Below are 16,592 nucleotides of genomic sequence, written 5' to 3'. Positions count from 1 at the left end.
TGTATTTTAACAACCTGAAACAATACTATTTTCTTCTTTTTAATTAGCCCACCTTTGACGCACTTTTTTCTTGACTGTGGAGGCTTAGCCCGAACAGATAAGAAACCGGCAATTTGTAAAAGTTACCTCAAGCTGATGACAGAACTCTGGCACAAAAGCAGGTATTGCATCATCTTGGTGATGAAATGATAAGAAGTCAACTCCAGAGTCATGAAGGATGTATTAATCTGTCCTAGGTTTTTAAACTTTTATTTTGTGGATATCACAGAATTAGCCTTATAAATTAAGGAAGGAAAGCCAAGCTTGCAGGATTTAAACACTCCATATATCCTGTTCTTTGCCATATCTAGCAAAGAGAGGACAAATGATGTAAATTGTAGTAATGAAGATCTGTCAAGAAATTGATGATAAATACGGTACAAAGTAGCATTAAGCTTTTAAAACTAAGTTTATGTCTGGCAGAAATACATGTAAAATATTTAACTACTTTATCCTCTCTGCATCATTCATTCTGTATCAATGTTTTCTCCATTTCTTTTATTTCCTTATATGGAATTTATCTCTGTCTAAGAAAATACTTCAAAATGTATATGTACAAAGGTAAAGAAACAGTAATTGTGCATAGTGCCAGGAGTATGTCTGTTTTGTCATCTGATTATGTAACAAGAAATGTGGTATAAAAGGCCTGACACAGTCTCTATTTCTGTTGGATTTAAAAATAAAAAGTACAGTTAATAATTCAATACCAATATTACATTTGGTTGAGAATAATGTTGGTGGTGTTAGATGTGTTACAGTTCAGTTACAGGTAAACTTAGGATTCCAGTAAAGATAGAAAGTTCCAATTCAATGTCTGCTTTTTAATGTATATTTGTATAATTAAAATTTTTTTTCTTTAGGCCTGGTTCTGTTGTTCCTACTGGTTTATTTCAGGGAATTAAAACTGTTAATCCAACATTTCGAGGCTACTCTCAACAGGTAAAACTTTCTGATGCCTTTTAAATCTGCCTAAGCCATAAAGCTATCTCTTATTTTTAAAATTAATGCTTAAGATACCATGCTTCCTATATTTGTTTAAAGCAGATGCAACATAAACTGTAGTTATAGGCTTCAAGAGTAGATCATCTGAAACTAAACCATCAACAGTTAAGTCCAGTTTTATGTTTGTTTATATCAACTTTTTGAAAGGTCTTCAACTTCTGAGAATCTCCTTTTCCCTTTTTTCAGGAAAATTTAGATAATATGTATCTAAACTTCTTCCTTTGTGTGACATAATGGTGCTAATATTTGAGCAGTCACAGAAAACAAAAAAAAGAATATAGTATTTTTTAATAATCATCTACCAGTTACATATTTTAAATTAAGTGCACGGTATACAATTTTCATTTATTATCTTAAAAAAAAAAAACCCAAACAACCCACCACCACTGTGTTTTGTAAGCAGTATTGTGGGAACTGTGAGTAAATAGGCATGGTTTATTATATAGTAAAGGCATTTTTCAGTTGATCCTGCATAGAGTATCTTTCTGCATTCATACCATTGGCAGTACTTTATTAATACCATTTAGGCCAGAGGAAAAATTTAAACCCTGTAATTAGAAAAGCTTACTAATATCTTCCAGGAATTTACTGTTATTCAGAGGAATTTTGCTGTTTCAGTTAGCATGTTTCATGTTTGTGGAGTGGAGGATTAGAACACATTTTAATCTTCAAATGCTGCATGTTTCTGTAAAGTAAGTGTTTAAATAGTAATCTCAGTGGTTTTTTTAATTTACTCATGAATTTCTTAAGAGCCACTTGAATTTCTGGAAAAGTAGAAAACCAATCTTGATAACTGAAAAGAAAGCGTATGGAAACTTGGTTCTTGCAGCTTTGAACACTGATGAGAATGTCTTTTTCCATGCAGAGCAACACTTGAGGAGAATCTTTTTATGTTCTGCCTGGATCACACTTTGGTTTTATGATTAGTAGGTTTCATGGCAACAATTAAAACAAAGCAGGTCTTTCATGACCAACACTCTCCTATCACCCAGCCTCACAAGTTGGGCAGCCAGGTCCAATATTCAGATATTCAGGGAGGAAAAGGAATTCTTTTGCTCAGTGAAGAAGGCTTATCAGTTAATCTGTGTGTCAAGGTTTGAGGCTCTTTTTTTTTTTTTTTTTTTGGTAGTGTGTTTGGTGTGGGGTTTGTTTTTTTTTTATAAAAGGATTACCAGCAAATAGGCATTTTAGGGTTTCTTTCATTACCCAAAACTTAAATCTAATAGTTGTAGTTTTTAAGAAAAAGAATGTTTTCTAGTCAGCAGTTGTGAGCTTAATAAGTAATTTATATGATGGATGGGAATGCTGAGCAGCAAAACCAATTATTATGAACAACCAAAATACAAAAAGGAAAATAGAAGAAAATAGAAGCAGTAGTAGTTGCCAAGAAGAGGCTATTGTTCTCTCCCATCCTTGCTTTAGTAGATGTTCTCTATTGCCAGGAACCAAGCTGCTGCATGGATTGTTGAAACTTGGTGGCTTTTAAGATATTTCCAAACACGGATTAGAATTGTAGTAATACTTGACAGCTCTTTGTGGAAACACTGATTGTTGAGGAATCTTGTCCAGGCATGAGACAAAGAATTAAAATCTTGTTGACAGTATGATTCATTTGGAAAGACAGGCCAAATACATCATATTACTTTTGAATAATGTACTTCTATGCCTAGTGAGAGCAAGGCTCTGATTGCTTTCCTGAAGATGTTGCATAAAGTTTTTAAAAAACATGTCCCTAAAACGTTCCATTACCAGCAAAGCTAGAGTCTGACCACGCTTGTTGGTATTTGCTTGAGTTAAATTTATCGTTCCTAGAAGCTATGACAATATGTTTGTTGAAGTTGTTGAAATAAGCTTTTTGGGAATTGAAGTGTTTTGGAGGCAACTTGTATGAGAAGATTCCTTGTGAAATGGAAGAAAAGCATGCAGGAAACAAATATGGGGTTGGGAAATGAAATTTTGTTTGAACATCAGGACTGGTCAGAGAATTTACCTTCTTCTTTAACAGCCAGTTGTGACTTTCGGTTTAGTTATCTGTATCTTTTCCTGATATAACTTTAATCTCATACATTTGGAAGATATTAATGTTGTAAAACTTATTTAAAATCCTAGGATGCACAAGAATTTTTGCGTTGTCTAATGGATCTGCTTCATGAAGAACTTAAAGAGCCAGTCATAGAACTGGAAGATGCCCAGCCTATGAGTGTTGAAGAGAGTATGGAAGAAGACAAGAGCCAGTCAGATGTAGGCTTTCAGCCCTGTGAATCATGTGGTACCTGCGATAAAACAGAAAATGATGCTATTTTCAAACCTGTCTTAGAGGATCCTGCAGAGACAACCATGTTAATTCAGGATGATGATAACAACTCAATCGCATCCAAAGATTGGCAGAAAGAAAAAATATCAAGCAACAAGCTTAAACGAGCAAATTCTGTGGAAGAATTGGAAAAAGACATAAACACCGCTTCAGAGACCACTGAATTTTTAAATAATCAAGGAACTGTCAAAGTACAGATACATGGCAGATTCTCAGGTAATACATTGCTAATGTGCAGTCAAAATAATCAAATTCTTAGCCAGAATATCTGTTGAGTGGAAGTGAATTGTGGAATATAGCAGAGAAGTGTACGTCAAATAAAGTAGGTGGATTCACTTGTAAACAGTAATTTATTTTTTCAGTTTAGGTATTCTGATTTTAATTTGAATTCCCTTGAAAAGCTTAAGATTTATACTGGGTAAGGTATAAATCCCATCCTGCACATGGGTTGGGGCAACCCCAAACACAAGGACAGGCTGGGTAGAGAATGAATTGAGAGCAGCCCTGAGGAGAAGGCCCTGGGGGTGTTGTCTGATGACAAGCTGGACATGAGCCGGCCATGTGCTCTGGCAGCCCAGAAAGCCAACCGTATCCTGGGCTGTAGACTTAAATCTGTATCCAGACTAAGACTTAAGACTTAAAACTGTATCCAGAGCAGCGTGGCAAGCAGGTCGAGGGAGGGGATTCTCCCCCTCTACTATGCTGTCATGAGGTGCAGTTCTGCATCTAGCTCCGGGGCCCCCAACATAAGAAGGTTATGGACCGGTTGGAACGAGTCAAGAGGCGGCCACGAAGATGCTCAGAGGGAGCATCTGCTATGGGGACAGGCTGAGAGAGTTGGGGGTGTTCAGCCTGGAGAAGAGAAGGCTCCAGGGAGACTTTATAGCACCTTCCAGTACCTGAAGGGCCCTACAAAAAAGCTGAGGGGGCTTTTTCCAAGGGCCTGTAGTGACAGGACAAGGGGTAATGGGTTTAAATTGAAAGTGCAATTTAGATTAGATATCAGGAAGAAATTCTTCCTGGAGAGGGTGGTGAAGCACTGGCACAGGTTGCGTAGAGAAGGTGTGGATGCCCCATCCCTGGAAGTGTTCAAGGCCAGGCTGGATGAGGCTTGGAGCAACCTGGTCTAGTGGAAGGTGTCCCTGCCCATGGAAGGGGAGTTGGAACTGGATGGTCTTTGAGGTCCCTTCCAACCCAAACCATTCTGTGATTCTAAGATTTCAGATAACTCGGGAAAGTGGGGTTTTTTTTGTTTTGTTCTTAACTTAGAAGGTATGAAATGATGCTGCATTCCTAAATGTCCGGTGACCTGACCGTGTGGCTAAGTAAATTATGTGACCATTGTGTCTGCTTATTCTGCAGTATTTTTTTTTGTAGAATTTATGAAATAATGCAAATATAAATTGCAGACTACATCAATGATGTCCACATGAATGAAATATCTGCAGCCCAAACCCCATCATCAGGTGAAGGGATGAACACACGCTTATCAAGCAGTCCTCCAAAATCATTCTCATCATGCTCTTCGTTGGCACCAGTCCACAAAAAAGGTAAAGGTATACTTTCTCCCTCCTGGTACTGAATTGCCCTGTATTGCAATTTTCATTTTGTTGTTTCTTTTGTCTTGCGTAGCACTGGAGTGTTGTTCTTCGGGGATTTTTTTTTTATCCCCTATCCCTAGTGAGGAGAGGGAGCATTATTTAAGCTGGACATATGATAAGACTCCCTTTACTTCCATAAAATTCTGATTATTTTGAAGCACGAATAGTATTTGCCTCTGCTTTGGGAGGATGGAATAATATTTTTAGACAAATTTCTCAATTGTACTGGTTTGGGGAGAGGGGAAATGTGGGAGAAGTTAGTACTCCCAGAAAGGTAATGCTTGTCAGAGAACAAGCACATTAGTTCTTCAGCAGAAGTCAACATTTCAGTCTATTAAGGTTAAAGGAGATAGAAGTACCTACACGGTAGATAGACTTGTAAATGCTGGATGCTTCCTGGTTGTTACTGTCTCTGCCATGTAGAGTATTTCCTCTGGCACCTTCCACTGTATGTTATGTTTATCAGCATCCAGAATGTTTAGACTTTTCCTGTTTTCAGATACAAGACAGTGCAGCTTTAGGACACAAGGAACAATTTTTTTTTTACCCTTATTTGTCTAACAGTAGTCTATTTTAATAAAAAAATTCCACAACGTAAATATCTTGATCCTCTTTCTTTCAACAGGCTGTCTAGGGTAAGTTCTGAAAATGTTCATGTTAACCTTCCAATGCTCCAGCATTGATGTTGAATGACAACGATTTAATGGACTTAAGTCATTGACCTCCTTGGCTCTTTTGTTCAGCAGTTTTGACAGTGCATCTGTACTGCTGTCTCCAGTTTTGGCTTCAACATTGCAGGAAGGTTTCAGACTCCCTTCGTTCTGTCTGTCAGGAGAGGCACTAGGTGGCTGGAGCCTGTCATGTACGAGGAGAGGCTGAGAGAGCTGGGATTATTCAGCCTGGAGAAGGAAAGGCTAAGGGGAACACTTGCTGCCATCAGCATTATGGGTGCTTATAGAGAAGGTAGAGCCAGAGTCTTCCTGAAGCCATGCAGCAAATAGAAATGGAAGCAAGTTGCAGGAAGCAAAACTTCTGTTAGATGGAAGGGGAGGGGGGGGAAAATCTTTCCCATGAGTGGTTGAATACTGGAACAGAGGCGGGAGCCCAGAGGTACCCCCAGGTTCTTGGGGATGGATATTCTGAAGTTCCAACTAGAGCTGCTTTGAACAGAGACTGTACCAGATGATATCCAAAGATTCTGTGGCTCTATCTCTTCCAATCTAGACTACTGTGTTTTGTCACTTCCTGGTATTTTAACTCTTGGTCATCTTTATTAAGTACTGAGGGAACAGATATGTGTCAGCAGAACTGACATGGGGTGTAGTGTGGCAGCAGTTTTAAAGCTCACAACTTGTTGTTTTTTCAATTCACCATAATGCTAGAGGAATTCCCCAGTGTGCTAGGACTTGTTTCTGGGGTGCTAATGCCTAATTACAACACACCTCTTCCCTTTTTCTCTTAAATTTCCCCCATGCTGAAAGCACATGCTCTGTGCTAGGGTTCTGCAATTCTAAGATGCCCCTGTTTGTCAGCATCTTCCATTTCTTCCTTCTGTTTGTTAGTGTGGATAAATACAGCATAACTTCCATATCACCAATAAATAAAGAATTTAGAACCATCCTAAAGCCGTTTAGTGGCATAATAAGTGATTGAAAGAAGCCTTAGAGAATTCTGGGCAAAAGGCTCTATGAGGCTGCTTGTGTCCACGATAAATAAAATATATCTGAACTGAGGTTTTTCTAGGAGGCATTTTTTCTGCTGGAGATACTTTTGAATTCAGACTTCTTCCATTATTTTAGCCATCTTTATGGGATGATACAGAGGCAATATGTAATACTGCTGGACAGTAAAGTGACAAGTACTTGCTTATGGGCAAACTCTTTATGTACACAGGAGCCTTGGGAGGCTGTGTTCTATGTGAAAGATTTATTGCAGTAATTCAGTTTCCCTCTCACTAATAATTTCCATGTTTCACTGCCTCTTTTGTTACTGGCTGCGAGCATTTTGGCAGAGTTTGCCTTTGACTCCTACAAGACTTCTGAGGGGTCTCTTGAGTAATATACTGACCCCAGAGAAGGCTTTGTGGTCTTCGGTTTAGCCTACTATTCCAATAATCTGTGGAGCCCAAGAGACTGCTTGGGCGTATTTACCTAATTGTAGTGGATTTGGGTGGGGAGTGTGTTACTGGCTTGGGGTTTTACTTACGTTGGTGGGATTTTTTTGGGTGGTTGGTTGGGTTTTTTTTAATGAACTCCTGTTAGGCTGGGCTCCAGTAGTATATTTAGCCTACTTCAGTCATCAGTGTTGTGATCCAATAAGCTTCTGTGTGACCTCTTCACCCCAACATGGTTAAAACTTCATGGAAAGATACGATCAAATTAAATGTCAGATAGAATGTGCCTTTTTAAGTTTATACCTTTGGGGATTCCTGCCAAGATGAATCTCGTAGCAGTAGGCTGTAGATTTCAAGACTGGCTGTTTGAGTTTTACTTAAACAGAGGCTGCTGTTTGTCCCCCATAACCGGCTTGAGGAGCGTACATGAATTGTTGGGTAGCAGCAAGCTGGTTGTGTAACTTCTAAGAAATAGCAAATGGAAAACAGGGCTTGTCTTAAAATTTAATCCTCAATGTGTGTGATCTCTAGCTACATTATGCCAAGTTGAAAGAAATCGGAATCCACCGTATCTTGACTTGCTTACACCATTTTATTTTTGTAATTGTGTAGTTTCAACTGTTTCATCACCAAAAAGGAAGAAGCGCAAGAAGTACAGGAGTGTTATCTCTGATATATTTGATGGGACTATAATAAGCTCAGTACAGTGCTTGACTTGTGACCGGGTGAGTAAGCAAGTTCTAACTTCTAATTTTTTTTTTTTATATTATGTTTTCACCCACTAGAAATACTTAGAGCTTTACTACTACAGTCATTCTCTGGTAATGTTGTTGTTTTGTGGCAGATTTCATCAGAAAGTTAGGTTGTTTCATACTTGTTTACTCAACAAGTAATAGCAGCTACTACCAGGACTTTGTGTTTAGACTAGCTTGCATTCATTGAACTGGATATTTACTTAGAGCTGAAAAATAACGTTTTGAGAATTGGTTTATGGTAAGGATGGAGAAAGAGACTTGCTCTTTAACTTCGCTTAGGGATAAGTAGCTTTTAGTCAAGTTCAGAATATCCTAATGCATACCTGCTGCTGTCATAAGTTCTTGGGCACATGTTACAAAGGAAAGTAAAACACGGTAATCTAATCACACTGCTATAACAGTCTTATCAGGTAGATTGCGACGAAGAAAATTCATGCCATTCAAAAAATCCAAGTAAAGACACGGGTGCTATGAATCATTCTTTAACTGCTTTCTGAAGTTGTCCTCTATTACAACATATCGTGCAACATAGGAACAGCTGATTTTTTTTGTTGTCTGTACTATTTGCTCATAGAATTACTTAGAACAGCACATGTGATCATTTTAAAGTCAATTACCTAAACATGTCCAGTGGACTGCTACACTTTTGAAGCAATAGTACCAAATACTGGATATCCAAATCTTTGCACTGCGGACAAGTTTCTCAACATAAGGTTTAAGCCTAACCCTGATTTGGTCACACGCCCTTACTGCTTCCCTTCTTTTAGGTCTAAGAATGCTGAGATGTCAGGGTAATCTTGTGAGCAAGTTCACAAACAAATAAGAATTTTTAAAATTTACTTGATGTTTTACTCTGTGACTGTGTGATCCCTAAATACAGCATGGGAGAAAGAAAATTCATAGCTGGGTCTCTTTTTGTGGCAGGTCCAGTTACATCAGGTCAAGGTAACGTCAAAGGAAAATACTGTCAAAACAATGGGCCAAAGCTTTCTGCAACTGGCTTGTGTAATAGCAGCCTGAGGCAAAAATCGTAGTGCTTTGTATGATGAATAGGAAGACCAAAAAATTAATTATGACTTTTAAAAGTTTCAGTGATAACAATGTTCAAGTTCAACCTAAACTCGTGTTTGGTGGTTGTTTTTTCTTCCAATTTTTTTAGAAAGTGAATTCTTACATCTCCTTATTTATGTTTGATTTGCTGCCTAGTGGAATTGTCAACTATACAGTGACTTAGTAGTTGCTGGTGAACTTTATGGAATTCAATTTAACTGCTGTTTCTCTTCAAGGTTAACGCTCATTTGTTTCATTTGTTTTCTTCTTTAGCTGTCTGTAACCCTGGAGACCTTCCAGGATCTGTCTTTGCCTATTCCAGGTAAGGAAGATCTTGCTAAACTCCATTCTGCAAGTCATCAGACATCTCTAGTCAAGGCAGGATCGTGTGGAGAAGCTTACGCTCCCCAGGGATGGATAGCTTTTTTTATGGAATATTTCAAAAGGTAAATGATACTTACCTTGTTTTATTTATTTATCTATTTTGAAATTCCAGTTTCTGCTCTTCTGGCAGAACATTTGTTGGTTTTCTCTCTTTTCTGTCAATGATGTTTCAGGTTTGTTGTCTCATGTGTTCCTAGCTGGTTTTGGGGTCCAGTTGTAACCTTACAAGATTGTCTTGCTGCCTTTTTCGCCAGAGATGAGCTCAAGGGTAAGAGGTTAATTACATGAACATGTTTCTTCTGTGTTTTTTTTTTTCTTCTTATCACACTAAGATAGTTAATATCTCCTTGGCTTCACGCAATTAAGCAAATGCCACCTGTTAGGCTGTAATACAGTCATTCCTGGCTTTTATTGGCATCATTCATTTTGAAAAGGTAAGCTGCTTACTCAACTGAATATTTGAGGCAAGCACTACCCATGAAAGCTGCATCAAGTAAATCTGAATTTGGTTTAATGAAATGGTATCAACTGAAGGATCATATAAATTTCAAACCCCACTATATTAATACTCATTATCATAACTTTAATTTGGATTTAGTAAATTATTTCCCTTTTAAATTATATAGCATTGTCCCTTGAAGTTAGGCTGTGCTGCTTCAGCTGAACGCATAAAACCTAAAAACCTTTCTATTTAGTTGCAATGTCAACACTCTTACCACTGTTCAGTATTCAATGCAACCTAAAGATAAATTCCCTTGAAACATTTATGTACCAAATGTGTGCGCTTGAAGGGCGACTATTTGGATTTATAGAATCATGTCTGTTTTTCTTCTCCCTGATATTTGCAGGTGATAACATGTACAGCTGTGGAAGGTGTAAAAAGTAAGCTGGCTTTTGCCCTTGTTTTAACTTGTCCTAATTTGAGTGCTTTCATGCTTCTGTTAGTCAAGAGGCATTTATTTCTGTGGTATATGTTGCAGTACTAATCATCTTTTGATACTACCTTCTGTTCTGGCTGTCAGTTTAGTGTTACGAAGGTGCGGGAGTCAGGAAGCACTGACTCACCGTACCATACTGCAGACTGGACGTGCTTAATTCTTTTTCATGTGCCTTACAATTTTAGACCTTTTTATAATGTTTTTGATCAATACAATAAAAGCTTTTAGCCCTCTATATTACTAGCAGGTTTTCACTGATACGCAGTAGGTCACTTCAGTGTGTTAGAAATAAATACATACACTGTGGCTTTAAATACTAAAGAACAGAGAAACAGGTCTGAAGACTGCTCAAAGCCCTTTATGGAAAAGGAATGTTATTCCTTGCTACATAACTGGTGATCTGTAGCCAATTTCTTAAAAACCAACTTAGTTGGTTTCTTTTTTCTTTTGCTGAATAATCAGCTTTTATGAAACTTAAAGTTCTTTGCTTTTTGCTAAGAGAAACTGCTAGCTAGATGCAACTTGATTATGGGACTTGCTGCTTTGAATTTTTCAGCAGTACAGATTGTCTTTCTTTCTGTAGCATCATTGTATCATTCTGGCTACGCCGTGTCTAGACTACACTTCGGAAGTATTTTGGGTTTGGTAATATAATGTTCATCTTAGACTTGCTGATCTAACACAATAAAATAAAACCTTTTGCAGAAATAAGTTTTGGTTGTTTTGTGGATTTTTCTTTTTCTTCTTTGCTCAGGTTAAGAAATGGAGTCAAATTCTGCAAAGTGCAAAAATTTCCTGAGGTACTGTTACTACATGCACTTTATAGCACTTTTTCTGCATGATTAGGATTGTGGTAAGACTAATGAGTAGCATGGAGTAAATTGTGTTTATAATGTTATATGGTATATTTTAAAAGTAATCCAGTCATACACTTCAAAACATGAGTGGATGGCTGCAATAATCAGGAGAATTAATGTCCCTCGTGACAAGATTGCGCAATAGGTGCACTGAGGAAGAGAAAGGGTATGCTATTCATTGCTGCATCAGTGTTAGTAACTATTCAGGACTGATATTTTTTTATATATGTATCTTACTGACAGTATAGGTAAGTCTTTAATAATGAAAATTCATTTCTAATGCCTTAAGCTGCACTTGATTTAAAATATGTGAACACAGAGCTTGTGATAGTTGCCTCAGGCCATAGCAAAAGTGGTGCTTTCGGGATGATAAAAAGTGGCATGCACAGTATAGTTGTTAAATATCGGATAGTAGCATGTGTAGTTCTTGAGGGAATCTGTCGATCCTTCTTACAGATATTGTGCATTCATCTCAAAAGATTTAGACATGAACTTATGTTTTCCACAAAAATTGGGACCCATGTGTCCTTTCCCTTGGAAGGCCTTGATCTGCAGCCTTTCCTTGCAAAAGACAGTCCAGCTCAAATAGTGACCTATGATCTGCTATCTGTCATCTGCCATCATGGAACTGCCAGTAGTAAGTATGAGGTTGTTTTGTCTTTGCAGTTGATATTCATGGCAGCACTTCTATTTAATGATGATATTCATATACCTGTGTGTAAATAGAGGAGCATTGGTAATGATAATGTGAAAGATAAATGCTGTGATTTTTACCTTGAACCATAAGACGGCTTGCTCTTTAAGAGCTGACACATCTTTGAAATTGTATGGCATACCTAAATAAGATTGTGGTGTAAAAAATTTACCAGATCCTGGAATTAAGTGAAAGGACCTATATGCACTGTTGAAAGTGAACAGTATAAATGTACAAATAATATTACATGCCAGCAGATGACCAATTAATTGGCTGTTCAACACAGCTGCTGTTTATCTAGATTTTTGATGCTTTGTAGGCCTTACTTTATAGAAAGAATTCACAAAGCACCACAAAGCCAATAATTTTTAAAAAATATGTCCTCTTGGATGATCACTGCCAATTAACCCCAAAACAGGCAGTAGCTCCTATTCGTGGGTAGTGATGAGTAGCTGAATAAACATCTTACTGCTATATGTCAAGCAGATTTCTGACCAGGTGCTTTCAGTATTTATAAGATTTGGAAAACAGGAGAAAGAAAAGTTTGAAGCCAGAAACTTCATAGATTTATATAGAAGTTACCCACCCCCTCACACTCCTGAAACTTGAGGTATCCATTGTTTAGATGAAGTTATTTCCAATTTTTTTTTTTTCTGGATGCTTTTTCATCTTCTGTTTAGTGCTTGCTGAATGATGCTGCTCATAATCAGTTTTGTAGATATTTGATTGTTTAATTATTGGCAGTTAAGTATGCATTTAAAAACTATAATAATTTAAAATGTGTTTTGAAGACTTTCGTAATACAGTTAAGTATGGTCTTGATGTTATGTAGCTGTTACACATCTATGCTATTTCTGTTATAAAGCACGCAAAGACTTGAAAAAACTTCATTGTAGAAACTGATTAGGATAAATTGTTGAGACAGTCTTATTCTGATTTGAGTATCATGGTTCAGGAATGCATTAGACAACAAGCTGCTTGTAGAGTTCTAGAATGTCCTGAAAGCGGTGTCCAACTTTCCACTAGCTGATCCTGAGTTTCAGAGAAGTTAATATTCCGGTCATGTCTGCTAATGACTCAATGTTTCTCCCACTTAAGACTTGCTTTTTTTGGACTGTCTTCCTTTTCATGTATTGCACAGTAAAATCACAGCTCTGGACACTTTTAAGTAACTCTTGCTTTTAACACTCTAGGTGGACATTACATAGCTTATTGTCGCAACAATTTAAATAATTTGTGGTATGAATTTGATGACCAGAGTGTCACAGAAGTGTCAGAATCCATAGTGCAAAATGCAGAAGCCTATGTTCTCTTCTACAGGTAAGAAATTAGAAGTATGACTGTACTTATATGTCAGGTATGTAAATAACTTTTTAAGCAGTTGGGCAGCTTTCAGAGATTAGCTGCCCCACAAGAATTGTAATGGAAGAATTTGACCAATCAGAAAAGCCTATGATGAGAGAGACTTAGTCCTTCAGTTGTCTTCAACACTTGCTCTGTCACTGCTAAAACATGTATGGAACTTAAAATGAAAATTAAATCTGCCTAAATAAAGCATCGTAAGATGACTAGGAAGAGGACTTTAAGCAAATGTTAGAACTAGCCACCAATTACCTTGTATTCAATTAGAGGAAAGGAAATCTGCACATGGGGAGGTTTTGCACACAGACTCTGACTGTTAAAGCTCTGAAGCGAATCGTGGAAAGTCTTTAGCAGATGGAATGTGGCACAACAGGGATTTTACTGTGGTGTGATTTAATTTCTAGGAATTTATAGGCTGGTCTCATCCTGAAAGTTGAAATGAAAGGCAAGAAGTCATGTTGTTATCATCTTCACTCTAAGGAATTTTTGTACTTGACATCATAAAAGCACCTTAACTGAGTTTTCGAATTCTAAATTTCTGGTACTAAGATCAAAGTTCCACTAGAAGTTGACCACGAAACAGATTGTGTCAGTCGCACAGATGCCTTCTGAGAATGTTTTAACTTCATTAGGAGCACTTGCACCTGTCACTGCCCCAGCTAAGCCTGTGAGTCTGACTCAGTAGGTCTTTTAAAAGGAATGTGGAAGTCATGCTGTATGGCCAAGAAAGAACACTGTACCTGATTGTGGGCAAATGTACTAAAATAAATAATGAAAGAATTGCATTCATAAAATTCGGTTTTAAAGAAGGCTATACCCACAAAACACTGTCACACACAAAGCAGATGTTCTTTCAGCTCATTTTAGAAAACGTAGTGCATATATTTATATGCATTTATAAATTAGGGCTGGAAAGTGAACTTACCTACCTGAATTTCATTTTCAGACCTTTAGGGTTTTTGCTAAATAATTTTGATCTGAATTTAAACAGGTAATGTATTGTAATTGTGATCATAGCATTTGGGTTTTCCTACTCTTCTAGTCCTATTTTGCTATACTATCAATAGCCCTTAAGCTTTTCTAGCAGCTATTTGGGGGGTTGGAACTAGATGATCTTTAAGGTCCCTTCCAACCCTAACCATTCTATGATTCTATTTGAGTCCGCTTTGATGCCACAGATTAACTGAGGTGGCCCAGCTTCTGTGTGATGGTGAGTCAAGTTTCAGGTCAGAGTTTTGGAGGATGGAATGAAGGGCTCAAACTGCTTTTGGAGAAGAGATTCTATTCAAGTTAAAAACAGGAGAGCAGAGAGACTTCCAGTTGGACGGCAGCAACAGCCTCAACGAAAGAAGTAGGGGATACGGGAAAAGTAGAGGAACTACCCAGTCTACTTACTATTCAGCCATACTTGTGAAGGTATGTAAGGAGTAGCTGCCCAAGGAGTATAGCTTGCAAAGCTCTGGCTCCAAAAATGCTTAGAGGAAACGGGCAGACGGCAGACCCTGATCTCCTCCTATGGTAGTAATTGCCTGTGCTGTATAGTCTGCAGCTTCTGCTGCAGTTCAGCCCTTTGCTTTTTCAGGCTGGTAGGTGAAATGGGAACTGTCAGGGGTCTCTGAGTTATTGAACTAAGCAGGCAAAACTTGTCTTGTAAGCATGATAACACCTGAGCCATGGCTTGTCAGAACTAAGGTCAAGCATAGGTTTAACAGAGCCACAAGTCTTTGTTGCCCTTCCCTCTCTGTGCTAACTGCACTGACTCTTGGGACATCCGTAACATGACAGTCTAGTTTCTTGCCACACGTATAGATGGTGACTCTGGCTGTGCATAAAAGGTGCATGTTTTTTCACGTGCTAAGTCAACTACTTCATTCTTCATTCTAGCAAAACCTTGCAGTATAGACAGGACCCAGGTAATTTACTTGAAAGTACAGTTTTCTTTTCAACAGAGTAAATCATCTGCACTGTACACAAGGGTATGCACTTGTTTAATGATTTCTGTTTTGGTAATAGAAAGAGCAGCGAAGAAGCACAGAGAGAGAGACGGAGGATATCGGGTCTGCTGAATATGATGGAACCGAGTCTTCTGCAGTTCTATGTTTCCAGACAGTGGTTAAATAAATTCAAGACTTTTGCAGAGCCAGGACCAATTTCAAATAATGACTTTCTGTGTATGCATGGAGGTGAGACTGTAACTGAGTATCATTTAAAAATAATTTGTCTGTCAACTTGTAGCTATACACGGTTGTACACTTTAACTGAAGGAATTTGAATATATCGAGTTCGTATTATAATGTCTATAACTACTTAGGTAAATTAGAACTGGAAATTCCAAGTAAATTATTTCTCTCGATTTAGTAGCTGACTGGTTGGAAATGATTCTGTGTGAAGCTCTCCTATTATTTTTTCTTTTCTCTGCATATTTGGTTTTGGTTGTATGCTCTCTTGATGCTTTAAGAGGAACAGTTTTGCTTATCTAAACATATATATTTCCACTTCTAAAAATCCTGTCGCTTTATTGTCATCTTTAATACTTTGGTCTGCCAATCTAATTCTTTCTCTGCTGCATGCTAGAATCACGAAGAAGGTTTGAAAGCTGCAGAACAAAAAACTGGTCCTATGCAGAGTACCTAGTGCATAGCAGTGTGAAAACGAAGTAGTAATTCTGTACATGTTGTATAGGATCATGAAAGTTTTACTTTGTGCTAAATGTTAATAAATACGAGAGAATCCCATTAAGCAAAATATATTTGGGGAAATACCCATATTTGAGTGCTAACTTTCTATGAAATCATTACTATGTGGGGTTCTCATACCTGTTTTCTAACTAAACCTACAGCTGTATTAGATTAGCCGTTAAGAGGTGCTGCCCCTGGTGCCAATCAGAACTTTTAACATAGGAATATTGTGCCCCTGTAGCAATTTGCAGAGTGTGTACGTGCGAGCCGCTGTGGCTTTCCTTTTGCAGGGTTACAGCAGGTGACTCCTGTACAAATGCCCGAACTACTAGGTTTTCCCTCTTGAAAAGAGTTGCTGCGTAGCAAATCGCTGCTCACCGTATGCTTCAACTCGGTGCTAATTCCGCAAGCCCCTCCATTTCTGCCTCCCTTAAAATTTCACTGCTTTCAAGCACTGATGTTTGAAGTAATGCAAAAATATCTAGAGCAAATAAGTGAATTTTGAATAGACAATTTGGTAATGTGTTTACATGCATAAACAAAATATTAATCACTCGTAACTGTATACCTTAAGTATTTTACAGTCAGTATCTAGAAAGGATTCTGGCCCTTTAATCTTTCATGTAGTTCACTTCTGCTTTTTTACAAACTTTTTAGCCTTATAAAAGACTAAAATTAGATTGATCCTTTAAAATACAGTAATGTACTATGATGTGGTAAAACTTGTTTCACATGATTTCTCTAAATTCATTGAAAGGTCATGGGTTTTTTTAATTTTTATTTAGGTACCTGTAACATAGTCTCC

General features: G+C 37.7%; 1 protein-coding gene across 2 annotated transcripts in view; it reads left to right on the top strand.

Moving 5' to 3' along the window:
* The window catches only part of USP33 (ubiquitin specific peptidase 33), a 37,411-nt gene that overhangs the window by 11,562 nt on the left and 9,257 nt on the right, over positions 1-16,592 (top strand). Inside the window, exons 7-18 of one of the 2 annotated variants that reach the window (XM_010160296.1) lie at positions 48-161; positions 900-978; positions 3,151-3,571; positions 4,765-4,905; positions 7,682-7,794; positions 9,148-9,320; positions 9,432-9,526; positions 10,107-10,140; positions 10,951-10,996; positions 11,510-11,690; positions 12,941-13,067; positions 15,123-15,292. In XM_010160296.1, the coding sequence (XP_010158598.1) occupies positions 48-161; positions 900-978; positions 3,151-3,571; positions 4,765-4,905; positions 7,682-7,794; positions 9,148-9,320; positions 9,432-9,526; positions 10,107-10,140; positions 10,951-10,996; positions 11,510-11,690; positions 12,941-13,067; positions 15,123-15,292 (1,694 nt within the window). The remainder of the gene's footprint in view (positions 1-47; positions 162-899; positions 979-3,150; positions 3,572-4,764; positions 4,906-7,681; positions 7,795-9,147; positions 9,321-9,431; positions 9,527-10,106; positions 10,141-10,950; positions 10,997-11,509; positions 11,691-12,940; positions 13,068-15,122; positions 15,293-16,592) is intronic. The other variant, XM_010160297.1, reaches the window with a different exon arrangement.

This window comes from Eurypyga helias, unplaced genomic scaffold (assembly GCF_000690775.1).
Source record: "Eurypyga helias isolate BGI_N326 unplaced genomic scaffold, ASM69077v1 scaffold16191, whole genome shotgun sequence".
NCBI lineage: Eukaryota > Metazoa > Chordata > Aves > Eurypygiformes > Eurypygidae > Eurypyga > Eurypyga helias.
Note: the sequence above shows the minus strand (reverse complement) of the source record. Positions and strands in the feature narration are given on the sequence as shown.